This window comes from Diadema antillarum, unplaced genomic scaffold (genome assembly GCF_040938485.1).
Source record: "Diadema antillarum isolate AM-2024a unplaced genomic scaffold, OU_Dant_1.0 seq00000384_RagTag, whole genome shotgun sequence".
Taxonomy (NCBI): Eukaryota; Metazoa; Echinodermata; class Echinoidea; order Diadematoida; family Diadematidae; genus Diadema; species Diadema antillarum.
Genome location: NW_027271382.1, coordinates 1,361,574 through 1,377,738, shown reverse-complemented (window position 1 = coordinate 1,377,738; position 16,165 = coordinate 1,361,574). Strand labels below are relative to the sequence as shown.

Genomic DNA, 16,165 nt, shown 5'->3' with positions numbered 1-16,165 from the left:
TCTAGAATCCACGATTGGTTAGTGCGCAGCGCGCCGCTCAATCACGTGACGCCAATTAACTAAGGGGAAATCTGCTCAGAAAACTGCGCAGAAGTCGCATCTTTTTTACATCCTTTGATAATAATAGTGGTGCATTGTATTTCAAGGCATCACCACCATCTTGGTTTACATGTGTGGTTCGTGGGGACGTACGTACGTGCTACCGTGCTTTCATACCTCCGCAGCCGCGTGTGTTATAGCTGCTTATCTCTCTGTGTACCAAATTGCCTCTGCGGAGAAGGGTAGTACGCGTGAAGATTCACTGATTTTGCCGAGTTATTTGCATCCTTTGTACACTTAAAAATGCCTGACCGAAACGTAAGTAAAATATCATTAAGCGTAGGGTACTTTTACGAAACTTTAAGTACGAATTTTCGTGATTTTATCTATTAACTGTTGATAGCAATGTCGAAAGCAAATCGGAAATTGAACAAAGAACGTGATCAGTTCACTGAAGCGGAGGTGTTCTACAGCTACAGTGCCATTGGTATGAGCCAATGTGAAATGGTCAATAATTTTACACGGCTTTACAAATCAAACAAATAGGTTGCCGTAACTTGTTACACCGGACAGATCAAGTCTTTGCTTCGTAAATTGTATCCACATATTTATAACCCCGTTAAACACATGTCAACGCTTTCGCCTTTCCCCACGTTTGTAAACCTGTCTAATGAATACCTGTCGTTGAGTGTCATAGCCGATTTCTCATCACAAGGAAATCCTAACGTTAGGACGTTCTGGAATGGGAAAGGACAACTAACGTTAGGCCTAACCATACAACTTGAACTTGGTACAACAGGATATTGATGTTTGGGCAATTGGGTGGATTTGTGTTGCACTGCAGCTACTGAGCTACAGTATTAGTAACAATAGAATATTGTTAGGTCATGATCTCTAGCTACACGCAGCCGCTGTAGAGACAGCCCCTGTATTCCTTCGCAGACGTCATTTTTCAGTGTGGTTGTGCGACTCCTTCATGAATATCTTTATTAATCTTGGAAAACTAAAATACAAGGAATTATCATAATCTATGATAATCATTCAATAATCGGTATGCCATTTTTTGTTTAATTACGTCAAAAACTCACCGAAATCTGTGGCTGAAATCAGGTCTGTAAACGTCCTTATTGCTTCACTCCTCATCTGCGTGTTATTTGAATGGCATTCACTCTCGTATACTACAACGTACAACGTAGGTAGTCGGAGAGGCGCCCTCTAGCTCTCTGACTACCTACGTTGTACGTTGTAGTATACGAGAGTGAATGCCATTCAAATAACACGCAGATGAGGAGTGAAGCAATAAGGACGTTTACAGACCTGATTTCGGTGAGTTTTTGACGTAATTAAACAAAAAATCGCATACCGATTATTGAATGATTATCATAGATTACAATAATTCCTTGTATTTTAGTTTTCCATGATTAATAAAGATAATCATGAAGGAGTCGCACAACCACACTGAAAAATGACAACGTCTGCGAAGGAATACAGGTGCAGCCGCGTCGCTTCGCGACAGCGGCTGCGTGTAGTTAGGTCATGATCATGCGGTTGCACGTGTGAAACACAAACGGATAAACTGGCCTTTGCTCGGACGACAGTTGCGAGTTGGCTGAAGATCCATTCATTGCATTGATATCCTGGCCTCCTTGTGGCTTGTTTTATATAACTATTAGCACCGACTGTAAACAGGGAATCGCAATTCTGGCGGTGTTGTTGATGTCTTTCTCGTGTTTTTCTGATTTTTTTTATGGTCACCAACTTCCAGAAAAAAAATGGCGGCCCACAGACAGCAGCTCGCAAAAGTTTCATTTTACTTGAGGACATGTTTTCAAAATCCACGAACATCAGGAAAATATCAAAAATTCCAGTTTTTTCCCAGTTTTTTAGTCCCTTGTTTCTTATGTATGATGTACCCAAAATAAAATTTTGGATGCGATATGTTGTCATTTAGGTGAGAAAATTTCACTGTTGTCGGAGATTGTGCCCATATTATCAGTGACAGTGGTTTGTTGTAGATTGGTAGTGTCCTAAAGTCTATAATTCAACCAGTATGCATGTACAGTTGTATAGATTACTGTAAAACATATTTTTGCGGCATAAAATTTTCGCAAATTGGAGCCAACGATCTATTTTGCGGCTTGAAATTTTCACGAGTTACCTCTTAACATTCAATGCATATAGTGTAAACAAGAACTTTCGCATGCATTTTAATTTCGCAAATCTTGGCTCGCGAAATTAAAATGCACGCGAACATTCCTCGTTTACAGTACGTCGCTGTACTTAGCGTATATTACGGAAAAAGTTTTACCTGCTGTGAACAGGCTCACGGCCGCACACTGCCACAATTATTCTAGTAAAATCTACATCTCATAAGTACAAGTTACAACGCATGTAAATAGGCCTACACTGTTTGAAATATCCAAGATTTGAGTGAAATTTTCATGGAACATGACACAACACACACTTGTATTCTTAAGTGGGACTAAGCACACTTGACACTCTTTATTTTCAGCTGTTTTACCTAATGAAAGTGCCCCTGCTGCAGAAAGGCATCCTGTCGCAACAGAGCTGATCATTTACTCTGCATGATGAAACCAGCATGTGTAGGACAAACGAATATAACTGAAGTAACATTATCAACAAAAATATTAATTCCCACTGCAGGAGTCGGAGCAAGACAGGAAGCTCTTCCTGGGAGGGCTGAACTACAACACCGGTGAAAATGAAATTCGGGCGCACTTTGGGCAGTTCGGAACCATCACAGACTGCTGTGTCATTAAGGAGTAAGTCGGCCTTGAACAGAAGTTGGAGTATTCATTGTGTATGGTACTGTAGGTGTTGATCTCATTAGGTATTATCTGGTCCCTGAATATTTCTCTCTTTTTTTTAGAACCTATGTTCATTCATTTCAGAACTTGGTGTAAAAATTTAAAAGAATCAATCATCCATTTTTCGAATTATTTCTACAGAGATTTTATGTTTCAGAAATGTGCATGCTTGCTTTATTATTTGCCTGTCGCAAAGATAAGAGGTTTAATTGGAGCCTTTTTAGAGCCTCGCTGCAAATGAGAATCTGTCCTGGTTTATACACAGATCCTTCGTTTCATATCTTCAAACAGAAATTAAAAAAGAAAGAAAGAAAAAGAATCATGTCCTGTTAACATTGTTTAAGGGGGGAAATGCATATTCATTTTGATATTAACCCGTTGAGGACAAGTCCCAAGTATACTCGGGCAGGTATAGGGACAGTGATTTTCCGCGATCGCGGAAAACGGACGGAAAACGCGGAAACGGCCTTTTGAAACGGAAAAAATATTCCACACGGAAAATCACTTTTTAACAAAATAAAACACATAAAAGTAAAAATAAATCCAACAGAAGCTGTGAATTAATCATTATTACATGTCCACGATATTCACAGACTGCGGAAACTGAGTTTCTAAGCCAAGTTGTGTTAGTTGCAAGTTCTAGCGATGTCACGATTTCAATAACTGTTGAACACTTACTCAGTTTGATCCAGCACCAACAATCATAACCATAGAAGAAAGTCCATTTATATTCCAAAACACAACGTGTGTCTCGCCGAATAATGTGTGATGATAAAGCCAGTATTTTGGCAGTAAAAGTAGCGGCAACAGAAGAAACTGTCTAACTGTTTTCTGCTCGCGGTAAGCTGTCAGCAGGTGAGTGGAGTGGTGACTTGCAATGCCTGCCTGCTATGTCGTGTGTAGAGCACAGCGCACAATGCATGATTCAGGATCGAGAGAAGAGTGATCGAACTCCAAAAGTTCACGCAGAAAAAAGAAAAATCCCACGATGCCAAGGTGCCATGCCAGACTGGCATGGGTGGGGTGGAGAGAGAGAGACCAATCAACAGAAGAAACCGCGCGTACTGGCGCATTCTTGGAGGTCATGAACTGTCTGGGGTGTTGGAGATGAACAGGGAAAGGGGCTGTTCCCAGGCCCTCTCTCCAGTGAAGAAATTGACACGCGCGCGCAAATTCTTCTGCCAACCAGCCAGCTGTCGGAATGTGCTTTGAAGTTTATGGCAGCCTGACCTGGCTGGCATGAATGGGTGTTGAGTTTCAATCAATATCTACTGTTGTTTTATTTTTGTATTTGAACATGTCGTTTCACCTGACAGAAACACGGAAATCGGGAAGGTGTAGGGGAGAGGTTTTTGTTGCGTTGCAATGTGTGTGCGTTTTCCTCGGTTTTTTTTTTCCTTTTTTTTGGGGGGGGGGGGGGGGGGGGGGGTGGGGGGGACCGAGGCCAGAATGGGGAAAGATCAGAGTGAAATGAGTGCTAGTTTCTTGTCTGGATTATTGACTGAAGAAAGATAAATTGATTGTTCCTTTAGTGCTGAAATTTTTCATCTGTTTAGACCTTCTGAAGGAATATAAAGACTTGACTAGACAGTAGTACACTGTAAGTCACTTGACTGGCAAGTCAAGAAAGAGGACATTCATAATGATAGTTGTTGATACTGCAGGCCAGGCTTTGATAGTGATACACAAATATGTACTGTCCCACGGCATGATTAACTGGATTACAATGTATTGACTGAAGAAAGATTCAGGTAGATTGATCGTTCTTTTAGTGCTGAAGTTTCTATCAACACTGCTTATTGTCCCCGCCGAACGAGTTCGAGCAGGGGACTATGAAACGGGCTCCGTACGTGTGTGTGTCTGTGTGTCCGTGTGTCCGTCTGTCCGTGCGTCCGTGTGTGATCAAAATGTTCAAAATGCTACTCCTTCGCCATTTCTAACCCGATTTTGATTCTGTTTGCTTTATATGATAGCACTACATAAGAGCTTTGAAACTTCTATACATAATTTCAGTTGTGACCTTTGACCTTGACCTTTGACCTATATTGTACATTTTGCTTCAAAATGCTACTCCTTCGCCATTTCTAACCCGATTTTGATTCCGTTTGCTTTATATGATGGCACTAGGTGAGGGCTTCAAAACTTCTACACAGAATTTTGACCTTTGACTTCTTTGACCTTTGACCTTGATTTTTGACCTATATTGTACATTGCCTACAAAATGCTACTCCTTCGCCATTTCTAACCCGATTTCGATTCCGTTTGCTTTATGTGATGGCACTAGGTGAGGGCTTCAAAACTTCTACACAGAATTTTGACCTTTGACTTCTTTGACCTTTGACCTTGATTTTTGACCTATATTTTACATTTTGCTACAAAATGCTACTCCTTCGCCATTTGTTACCCGATTTCAATTCCGTTTGCTTTAAGTGATGGCACTAAGTGAGGGCTTCAAAATTTCTACACAGAATTTTGACCTTTGACTTCTTTGACCTTTGACCTTGATTTTTGACTTGTATTGTACATTTTGCTACCAAATGCTACTCCTTTGCCATTTCTAACCCGATTTCGATTCCGTTTGCTTTATGTGATGGCACTAGGTGAGGGCTTCAAAACTTCTACACAGAATTTTGACCTTTGACTTCTTTGACCTTTGACCTTGATTTTTTTTTACCTATATTGTACATTGGCTACAAAATGCTACTCCTTCGCCATTTCTAACCCGATTTCGATTCTGTTTGCTTTATGTGATGGCACTAGGTGAGGGCTTCAAAACTTCTACATAGAATTTTGACCCTTGACTTCTTTCACCTTTGACCTTGATCTTTTTACCTTTATTGTACATTTTGCTACTAAATGCTACTTCCGGCGGGGACATATTTTACGCACCGCGTAATTTCTACTTTTCCTTGTTAAACTGATTATCATGTATTCTGTTTGCAGCTTCTAATCAAAGGAATAAAAACACTTGACTAGCATAAAGTCACTAGCTGAGACTCAGAGACATATTTTACTTTGTATATTTTTTTCTAATTTGTAGACAGCAGTGTAAACAGTCGTGTAAACAGCAGTGTAAACAGCCCTCTTTATCATCGCCATAATTAACCTTGCAGATTTACACATTATGCAATACTCTTCGAACATTATCACTGTGGCAACCTATTTGTTAAACCGCCATTTGGCAACCTAAAAAACTCTATAGGTTGCCCGGCTGGCAACCAAGGAAAAAAGTTAAGTGACAGCCCTGTGCATGTTTTGACAGTCGAAATAAATAAATTGTCATACTGATGTTTCATTTCATTTGTCTTCATGGGTGTGTGGTATGTACAGAGGTTGGAAATCATCAGGTATACACTATGCATAACATGTATGAATGTATACACGATTACACAGGTACACAAACTTCAAATAGCAATCATTTAATTTTTGTTCATTTTTGCATGCAAATACATGTAAACGGAATTTGCATTTTTTGTATGTACAATTCATATGGGAAAACGGAATTTCCGTTTTTTCACCATGTTGAAACGGAATTCATGATTTTCTGAAACGGAAAAGGCAATTTTTTGAAACGGAAAATCACTGCGCATGGGAAATGCATGTTGTAGCAAAATCAGTTTGTCCTCAACGGGTAATGTCTGAAGAATTTCAACAAAGTATTGAATTGTTGAAGGCACATTAAAAATCGTATTGGAAATGTACTTACTATTTATAGAAGTGATAGACTTACATTGCATGTGCTCATGTGTAATTGTAGCTCATTTTATGCTCATCCACCTTGAAACTTAATGTCTTGTATGTTGCCTTTCTTCTTTTTGCAGTAAAGAGAAGAACAAGTCCAAGGGTTTCGGGTTTGTCACATTCGCATCGAGAGAGGAAGTAGACAAGGTGATGATGGCGAGGAGAGAGAAAGCACACAACATCGATGGCCGAGATGTTGACACAAGACGAGCGCTGGCCAGGGATGTGAGTAGTTTGATTGTTATGCAGCTGCATCTGTTTGATGCGTCTTCATCCACAATAAGACATTTAGTGATAACATTATTGTCCCCACCGTACGAGTTCGAGCAGGGGACTATGAAACGGGCGTGTACGTGTGTGTGTCCGTGTGTGTGTGCATCCGTGTGTGATCAAAATGTTCAATTTGCTACTTCTCTGTCATTTATGAGCCAATTTTGATTCTGTTTGATTTATATGATAGCTCTACATGGGAGATTTGAAACTTCTACAAAGAATTTCAGTTGTGACCTTTGACCTATGTTGTACATTTTGCTACAAAATGCTACTCCTTTGCCATTTCTAACCCGATTTCGATTCTGTTTGCTTTATGTGATGGCACTAGGTGAGGGCTTCAAAACTTCTACACAGAATTTTGACCTTTGACTTCTTTGACCTTTGACCTTGATTTTTGACCTGTATTGTACATTTTGCTACAAAAGGCTAATTAATGCTGCGTCACTGGCTAGGGACGCTAACCTGGAAGCATTAAACTGCACATTACTTGAATATGAGACCATTCTGAACAAATCATTTTCACACAACAATAGATATACAATAACCTCTTGAATGAATCCCATAAGGATTGGAACAATCATCTCCAAGCATTTCCACTGATTCCCACTGATCAGTTACTAGCCTTCCCCTTTAAAGGTCCAGTTTACCTGTGGGAGCAGTGATTTTAAAAATGTTCAAAATATCACATTTGATGCATATGTGTAGGTCTGTTGTACCACAAAACATCCCAGTATATAAAATTTTCGCAATAAAGCCTAGAATATAAGGAGATATCAGTGTTTTTCTCAATAAACCGTAACTGTAGGCGGTTTAGTCTGGAAACCTTTTTATTATAACTACTGTTTTTATGTATTTAGTGACACTTAACATCGATAATACGGATTCAAATTTTTTTAGTGGCTGTTTCTATCCCTAACTCACATTTTAGAACTATTTTGAAGCACTAATGCTGGGTGTTTGTTTCTTCTGCAAATGGGAAATTATGCCTTTAAGTTTAATGTTGCGGGCAAAGACCTCAAATATCATTCTGTTCACTTGAATTTATCAAAGGAGACTTGAACATAAATTGCAGAGTGTTGCACTCTGCTCTTCTTGCTTCAGTGCAGATTGAGATTGTCTTTATAGAATATACATGGAGGCTTCTTGAGAGTCTCGCCATTCTTGAACTAATAGATTGTACAGGGAAAAGGGTATGCCTCATGCAACATGCACACTGGCACTGGTCTGACGGTCCCTGACCAGTGAAAATCACTGTCGGACCAGTAACTCTTTCAGGAATAGACCAGTAAGAGATGGAAAAACTGGGTACCTACTGGTCCAGCAGATAGGTCGGACCAGTAGGAAAAAAAAATGGGTTAATGTGCAGCCCTGCCTAATGTCACTGTTTGTTTTCTCTGACAAGGGTATTTGGCTACATTTTTTTTACTCTAGCTTAGTTGGCAACTTGCCATCTTATCCTAAGATGGGGAAAAGGGAAAGTAAAAGGTACTTGAAATGTACTGGGTTTCTCCCAAATCTGTATATAAGATTAACATACAGTATATGCATGTGCATGGGGTGCCATAGCTAACACAATTTGCACTGATGGCATACACAGCATTTGGTATGAGCTTTGCTAAGTTCACAAACTTGGCAAGACACTCTTCAAACATGTGTAAACATCAAAGTGGATGTTGATGTGTGGTGTTGATAAGTGATAAGTCCATTTCCTTGACATGCATGCGCTTCACAGGAGAAAGGACCAAAAAAGCCCTCGTTCAAGAGTTTCATCGGCGGAATCCCCAAAGACATGTCCGAGGAAGACCTGCGCGGCTACTTCTCACAGTACGGCAACATCACCGAGATCAGTGCTCACCTGGCCAAGGGGTTTGCCTTCATCACTTTCGATGACACTGACAGTGTGGATCAAATCATCAGTAAGTTGTGGAAAGAGTCCTCCCAATATGCGCTCTCTTATAATGAGCTCTGTTGCGTTGTCGCTTTCTTTTTCTTTTTGAGTAAGTGAATAGAGACATTATTATGCAGTTTGTTCCCATTAAAACGAACACTGTTACAACAAAATTGCAATACAAAGACGTAAAATTCAGGGTCCAGAAATATCAATGAGATACCTCTATATGCTTATTTGTTCTGATAACAAAATTTCATTATACTGATAGAAAGCTGCCGGTCCCAAGGACTTCGTGATAACAGGATTTGCCCGTGCAAAGAACTTTTTGACACACTAATCTAAGTTTTGTTGTTATCTTATATAAAGATTTTTAAAAGAAAGCTTATATTAAAAGTGGTATTGATTTTATGCTTTGACAGTGCAAGTTTTTGAATATTTGTCATGAAAAAATTGTGTGCAGAAAGATTGAAATGACCCTCTTTGTTTACCAACAGTCAAGAAATTCCATTACATCAATGGCAAGAAGGTGGAAGGGAAGAAGGCTTTCTCGAAGGAAGAAATGCAGGACATCAAGAGGCGAGAGGAACAAGGTAAGTGTGTGGACAGAAGGAAAGGAAGAAAGCTGTTGATACCCTCTCTGTCACATGATTTTGATCTGTAGTTATGCCCATAAATACTGATGTTTCAAAAATTTTCCAAGAACTACTCTGAAAGTCACTGCTTGCTAAATTGATTAAAATTTACTATGTGCTGCCATGACAATGCCTCAATTCTCTTATTACCCCATGTCAGTTTCTATTTGAAGTTCAATTTTGATTGGGTTTTACCAGGAAATATGTCTTTGTCCTTTGTTTTACAGGGTATGGCGGAGGGCCAGGCTACGGCCCTGGCGGTGGATATGGGCCAGGCGGTGGTGGATATGGTCCAGGAGGTGGCAACAGCTATGGCCAGGGAGGTGGTGGAGGTATGCTGATCTTCAGAGCTATGCATACCCTTTCTGTTTTAAGCTGTAATATGTCTATTGCCCTCTATCATTAGTTCACTTACATGGTTTAACCCTAATCAGGCCGGGCTTTTTTGGCTATGTTAAAACCAGAGGGGGGCGGATTCTGCCATTAAACATGGTTTAACCCTAATTAGGCCGGGCTTTTTTGGCTGTGCTAAAACCGGAGGGGGCGGATTCTGTGGATTCTTTGTATTGATAGGCACAAAAAGTATTTTAACTCTCATGTGATGTTCCAATGTCAATTGCTGTGTTCCATCAAACCACTTGTGCTCTCATTTTCTTTGAAATGAAAAAAAAAAAATTAAGAAAGGAGTATTGATGACCACGATATTAACTTGGCATATGATCGGTCATTTTCCTTTGTGCTGCTGATGTGAACTTTGCTGAAGGCATTATATCAATGTGAGGGATGTGAGATCTTTGCGCATCTGACAGAACTCATATCTGACAGAACTCGTGTTAGCAAGTCATTGATGTGTCACCACAAGCCCTGCGGAGCAGTGGCTGTGATGTATTTGAACTATGCAAATGCTCAGTCGGAAGCACATATGAGCCAGTCAAAAGTTAAGTGGCATAAGACATGAGAACTTGTCAGGTTTGATCATCCGTGTCACTGACATTTCTTTACTATTTCGCAAGATTACGGTGGTGGCTATGGTGGACCAGGAGGTGGATACGGAGGAGGCGGCAGCAACTACGGCGGTGGCTACGGAGGTGGTGGCGGTGGCAACTATGGAGGCGGAAGCGGTGGTGGCTATGGCGGTGGCTACAACTCTGGTGAGAATTTCGTACAGAAGTCTTAAATTTCGTAATTTTGAGAAAGTTAGCCGACTCAGAGCCAAGTTATGTGTGTAGAGGGACAGTTGATCATCGTATTCTTTGTGTAATCTTTATTTCATGAGCTTATCTAAAAGGGGAGGGAAGCAGAATTTGCCCTTGTATAAAATCAACATGGAAATGCTATATAAGTGTATGCACTTGCCTGTCTCTAGTTTTGATGCAATAGTTTGTATATACCCTCCCCTAAACTTCTTCAAAGCGTCAGCGCGACCAGTGGTATCTGAAAAATGAACCTTTTGAAGTTATTTGATCATTCGAAAAAGTGTTTCTTTGTGAGCATCTCTGCTCATGAGTGAAAAAAGCGTCATCCACAAGCAATTCTATGAAGTAGATTGCTCTGTTGACAAACCCCAAATTTCTTCTTTTTCTGCTTTTAATGCTTCCAGGACCCGGGGGCAACTACAATGACTTTGGAACCAACTATGGAGGCCAGAACTCCAACTACGGCCCAGTGAGAGGAGGTGGTGGTGGAGGAGGAGGAAACTTTGGGGGACGTAACCAAGGACCATATCCTTGTAAGTTAAGGGGGGTTTGGGCCAGTCATGCTCTGTTACTAGATCGGTACTTGGCATTTCAACAGAACACATGACTTTACTTGTTTGCTTGTTATACAGTGGGTACTCGCATGCATATGTAGCCCCCACCCATTTCCTCTTTGCGGCTGAAATGTGCGCTTGACGCTCTGGGTGTAAAGAATTCAGTCCCGATGAAATTGTGTTTTGTCTGCCCCTGCTCTTACAAGCTAGTAGTGAATGTAAGCACATTGTAGAAGCTTACAGGGAACTTTGATTTTATGATAGAACCTTTGCATTGTGTGCCAGCAGCAGCCCCGTACGGCGGCGGCGGACCCGGTGGTGGTGGCTACGGAGGTGGCGGCTATGGAGGCGGCTACGGTGGAGGTGGCGGTGGTGGCTACGGCGGTGGCAGCGGAGGCTACGGTGGCGCCTCAGGCGGTTATGGCGGTGGCAAGAGATACTAGGTAAGTATGCGGAATAAGGTCGCGTTGACCTTGGGCCTCATAAAACATCAGTCTCAGTCACATAGTGATGGGCCAGATGGACCAGATCTGATGACTCATGAAACCTAGAAAGAGCATACTCTATAGATAATGGGCATATTGCATAGCAGTCAGCAGCCAACAAGGTTGCAAATTGGGTTGCCAATTCGGTTGCCAATTCACTCCTGTAAAGAGATCAAAACGTTCACTCATATCATTCAGAAAAGAGCACATATTTTATAAAACTGTAGTTGACCCTTACCAAAACTAGGTAAAGCCAAGCAAACTTGTACTACTGAAGTGTGCACCTAGCCATCATACATTCATTTTTATTTCTTTATTTCTTTATTATTACTACTATTTCTTTTTTGCTCCCACATGGTAGCTGTAACTCCTCTTCTAGATTAGTGGTATAATATATGAATGCATAAGTTCAAAATCGTTGGGGATTATTTGGGCTTATATTCTGTCATAAAGTGCTCCGTCATTGGTTTAAGAAGTAATTGGTCCAGCCAGTCATGGAAATCTTACGTTTTAGAAGAGCAGTAGTAGGCTTCGTTTTATTTTCTAGTAATACATCTGAAAGGGAGTAAATAAAGCTGAGGAAAATCACAAAAGATAAAATGAAAGCTTCATGCAAATGTTGACAAAAGTCACAGTTGAACAACTGGGTTTATATGATATTCTCTCACTCAGTTTGTATATTTTTGTCCCATATTGACATCTCGGTATTGTTCATAATTTTTGAGTATGTGGTTATGAAACTGAGTAGGCGGAACTTATCTTCTCGTAACATTAACATGCTTCCTTACATTTATTATTAGTTTGATTTTTTTTTTTTTTTTTTTTTTGCCTTACTATGTATAGTTAGATTCTATGATTTGTAAGTTAAGAATCAACTTTGCACATATATTTTGGAACATGTTTTCTACCACCCTTTCCAAGTTTCCTCATCCAAATCTATGCCCAGACCTCATTCTCTTTCCCAGCCCCGCTCCATTTTGTTGGTCTTGGCTTCTGTTTCCCTTTTTCCCCTCTCCCTTCAACTCTAACATGCATGGTACGCTGTGTTTTTGTGTAACGTTAAAGCATTCGTCTGTCAGGCAACTTATCAGTTACGATTAGTGTTCTATGGTTTACTATTCATCACAGGCAGAAAGTTAATATGGTAGCCAGCGAGAGGAAAGGAAAAGGATTCTTCAGCTAGAGAGGACAGAGCAAGATATTATACCCCAAGAGTTTTTTTTTTTGTTAAGCTCCCAGTTAGTGTAGGCATGAAGGGCCACACTTACCTCGCCAGAGAACAGTTTATGCAGGAGCACAGATAAACGACAAGGAGGGTACTGGAGTCTAGGATAAGGTGAAATCCGTGATTAGAGCGCTGTTCTTAACCAACGAGAGAAAGAGAGAGGAAGGACCTGGGGGCAGAGCTAAGGAAGTTTTTGGGGTATGATATTGGTCACGGCGTTATCCCTGTTAGGGGTCTCCACTGGAGGTAGCACGGCATCTTAAGAGACCACGCAAGTTTATTCAAGTATTGTCAGACGCAGACCTTACCACCAGATCAAGGAGGCGGACTTGAACTCATGCTAAATAGGCGTCCAGGAATTTGAGTGATTGTGTTTGGATATGCACAATTTCCCTTTGTGCTGTGCTACAACAAATTGTACAGTGTACCTTGTGTAGTTTAATCGTACCTGTAAGGCAACGTTTTTTTTTGTTTAATGTCCGTCGGCTTGTGAAAATGGATTTACTCATGAGTTAGTGCTGGTTGTTATTCTATTTGTGGTGATTTATTGGTTATCCAACATATGAATATCTACAGCTAATACAAATACCAATTACTTATTTCACAAATTTTCTCTCGGAGTTCCAATAGAGTGCAGAGTAGGTAACATCTTTGTACATCACATTTTTGCAATTCTACTCCCTCATGAATGTATTCATTTTGTAATCACAAATGAGTAAGTAGAAATCATCTCTGGTGAGCAGGATATCTTTCGGGCAGTGCCAGGCTTTGAACATATAGGATGTTTGTTCATCAGGATTTTGATTGATCGGAGCTCGTGGAATGAACTATTTTTTTATCAGAAATGAACCTGACCCTTTATGCCAAATATGTAAAAGATCATGATACGCCAGACTTGAATTTTAAATCATTGTGTCACAGTTTTAACTTGTAACCTTTTTGTGTATATTAAATGTTTGTAAAAATGAACACAACAGGAAGCATTCTAGTTTACTATTTCTTCAGTTAAGTGATTTTTTTTTTTCCCCCACTAATGTCTGGAGGCATCCTTCCTCCATATTTTATGGTTAATGGTTACTTTGCGAGTATTTTCCCCACTTTGAGTGTTTGGTGCTGATGTGGTGCGATGTGACTGAGATGTCTTGGGGGAAATGTCATCATTGCTTGTAGTATGGGTTGTAATTCTTGGTCAACTAATCTGTCCTGACAGTAATGATAACTACCCAAGCCTCCACCCGAAGAATGCTGGAGGCATTATTTTCCTTTGCCATGCTTTCATCAAGTCATAGATCAAACAAAGCATAGAACAAGTCATGGATTAGATAATCCTTATTTCCGAAGTACAAAGCTACTCATTCATAATGCTATAAGATGCTTAAATTGTACAGTCATGATTACCTAAAGATATAATTGTGTGCCAAGTATCAGGTCTGGTTGCACAGTTTAATATTTCCATGTGGTCTTCGATAGCCACATACCAATGGTAACTTTAAACTGACTATGAAGTAACAATTTTATGATAAGACACAACTTTTTGTAGATTTTTTTTTGGTACATTTTGATGTTTGGTAAACCTTCCCTCCTGTCAGAAACATTTCTTTTGGTTTGCTGCTTTGTCATTTTCCTATAAACTAATTTACCATATTGGAATTTGTAATGTAAGTATAGATCAGTCGCAGTGGTAATGTACACTTAAAGAAATTATTTTTCAGGTGTTACTATCTTCATATGCAATACAAGATGTAGTTGTTTGCTATTCAACTTTGGGGTTAATCCCATGAAAAGTTAAATTGGAGTCAGTCGTGATGTTATCTCTCAATTCCGTTTTCCGCCTTCTTCTATTTTGAACACAAGATTAGCGAAACGAAGTAATAATAAATTAAGATGTGATTAATGTCGGTTAAAGGGTGAACGTAGCTTAGTGTTTCCTTCCTATTTTGGGATTGCATTTGGGTAGACGTGCGAGGGCTTCTGTGAGAGGCCATAGTGTGAAGTGTGGTGTGTGGGATGCTTTTCTGACATGATAATTGTGAGGGTTTTTTTGGTTTTTTGGTTGGTAAAATGCTATTTGTGCGTTGTGAGTGATGATGACAAGCCTTTGCGTTGTACTGCAATTGTTGGCTGTGTGTTATTTTCTTAGTAGTGCCCAGTTCTGTAATTTTTTTATTCAGGTTACCTTTGTTTGTAGATTTATCTGCCTTTTCCAGCCAGCTAGCTTAATTAAATCGAAAGACTCGTCCGTCCAGTCAGAAATATATTTCCAGGAGTAGATAAGGAAGAGAATGAGAGAATCTATTCCTAGTCATCGTTGGATCACCGTGAGTTTCTAACCTAAGCCAGGCTCAGGTAGATTCGAACAAGGTTAGTGGCAAGTAGGGTATGGGGACATACTGGTACTGTTGTAGATGTTTTTGTCTCGTGAGGTATATCGAGATATATATATAAATATTTTGTGTGCAGTTTTTATTTTAAGTTAGTAGACATATAGAGTGAGACATATAAAAATGTAACTATACATATTCACTAATTTAATCATTACCTCATGTTCACCAAAAAATTGCACCATGTAAGAGTCATTTCCTTTTATAATACTGTAAAACTGGAAATTTTCGCGCAAGCATGAAACTTTCCATAATTTCAAGATTTCAAGAAAGTCGAGATTTCCAAAAGTAGAATGCACACCTTTTGTCTACCCAATGCAATGAATGCCAGTACATGTACAATGCTGGGCACCCATCATTGTCAGCAATTTGTGAAAGTTTCATGCAGTGAATATTTTGGGTTTTACAGTAATGCATTCCTGGATTCTCTCTTATCATTTTTTTTTTTTTTTTTTTTTTGGACATTAGGCATGGCTCATTTGTTCAAACTTGTAATACAAATATATGTGAAATACTTGAAGTTGAAAGGTTCCGTGAACTGATTTTACCTACTACATTTCCCACCACCCTTCAGCAAACTCTTGGAAGGTGAATAGTTCGGCATTTCTTGGCAATGATGGAAGATGTCTGCTCTGGATGCTCATCATATTCGGTGAGATTGTCAGTCCTTTGCTCTGTGTGTCTGTGTGTGTGTGTGTGTGTATGAGTGTACAACTGTTGAATGAAAAAAAAGTACAGTCAACCTTGCCTAGGTCAAATCTATTTGGATTGAAGAAATAGCTTTGACATAGAGAAAATTTGACTTAAGAGGGATTAAGATCAATAGAATATAAAGAGAAGAGGACTTAAAAAGACCTTCGACTTGGGCAATTATTTGACGTAATGGGAGGTCGGCTTAACCCTAAAGGGGGCGGGCTTTT

At 39.8% G+C, this 16,165-nt stretch overlaps 1 protein-coding gene across 1 annotated transcript; it reads left to right on the top strand.

Moving 5' to 3' along the window:
• The first annotated feature begins 223 nt into the window (after positions 1-223).
• On the top strand, positions 224-15,590 carry LOC139731761 (heterogeneous nuclear ribonucleoprotein A3-like). Its single transcript, XM_071642641.1, has 10 exons — positions 224-357; positions 2,704-2,822; positions 6,689-6,833; positions 8,614-8,797; positions 9,267-9,362; positions 9,632-9,736; positions 10,418-10,555; positions 11,005-11,133; positions 11,440-11,597; positions 12,768-15,590. Exons 1-9 carry the CDS (start codon positions 343-345, stop codon positions 11,595-11,597), a joined length of 1,089 nt encoding a protein of 362 aa, XP_071498742.1. The 5' UTR covers positions 224-342; the 3' UTR covers positions 12,768-15,590.
• Positions 15,591-16,165: the final 575 nt, after the last annotated feature.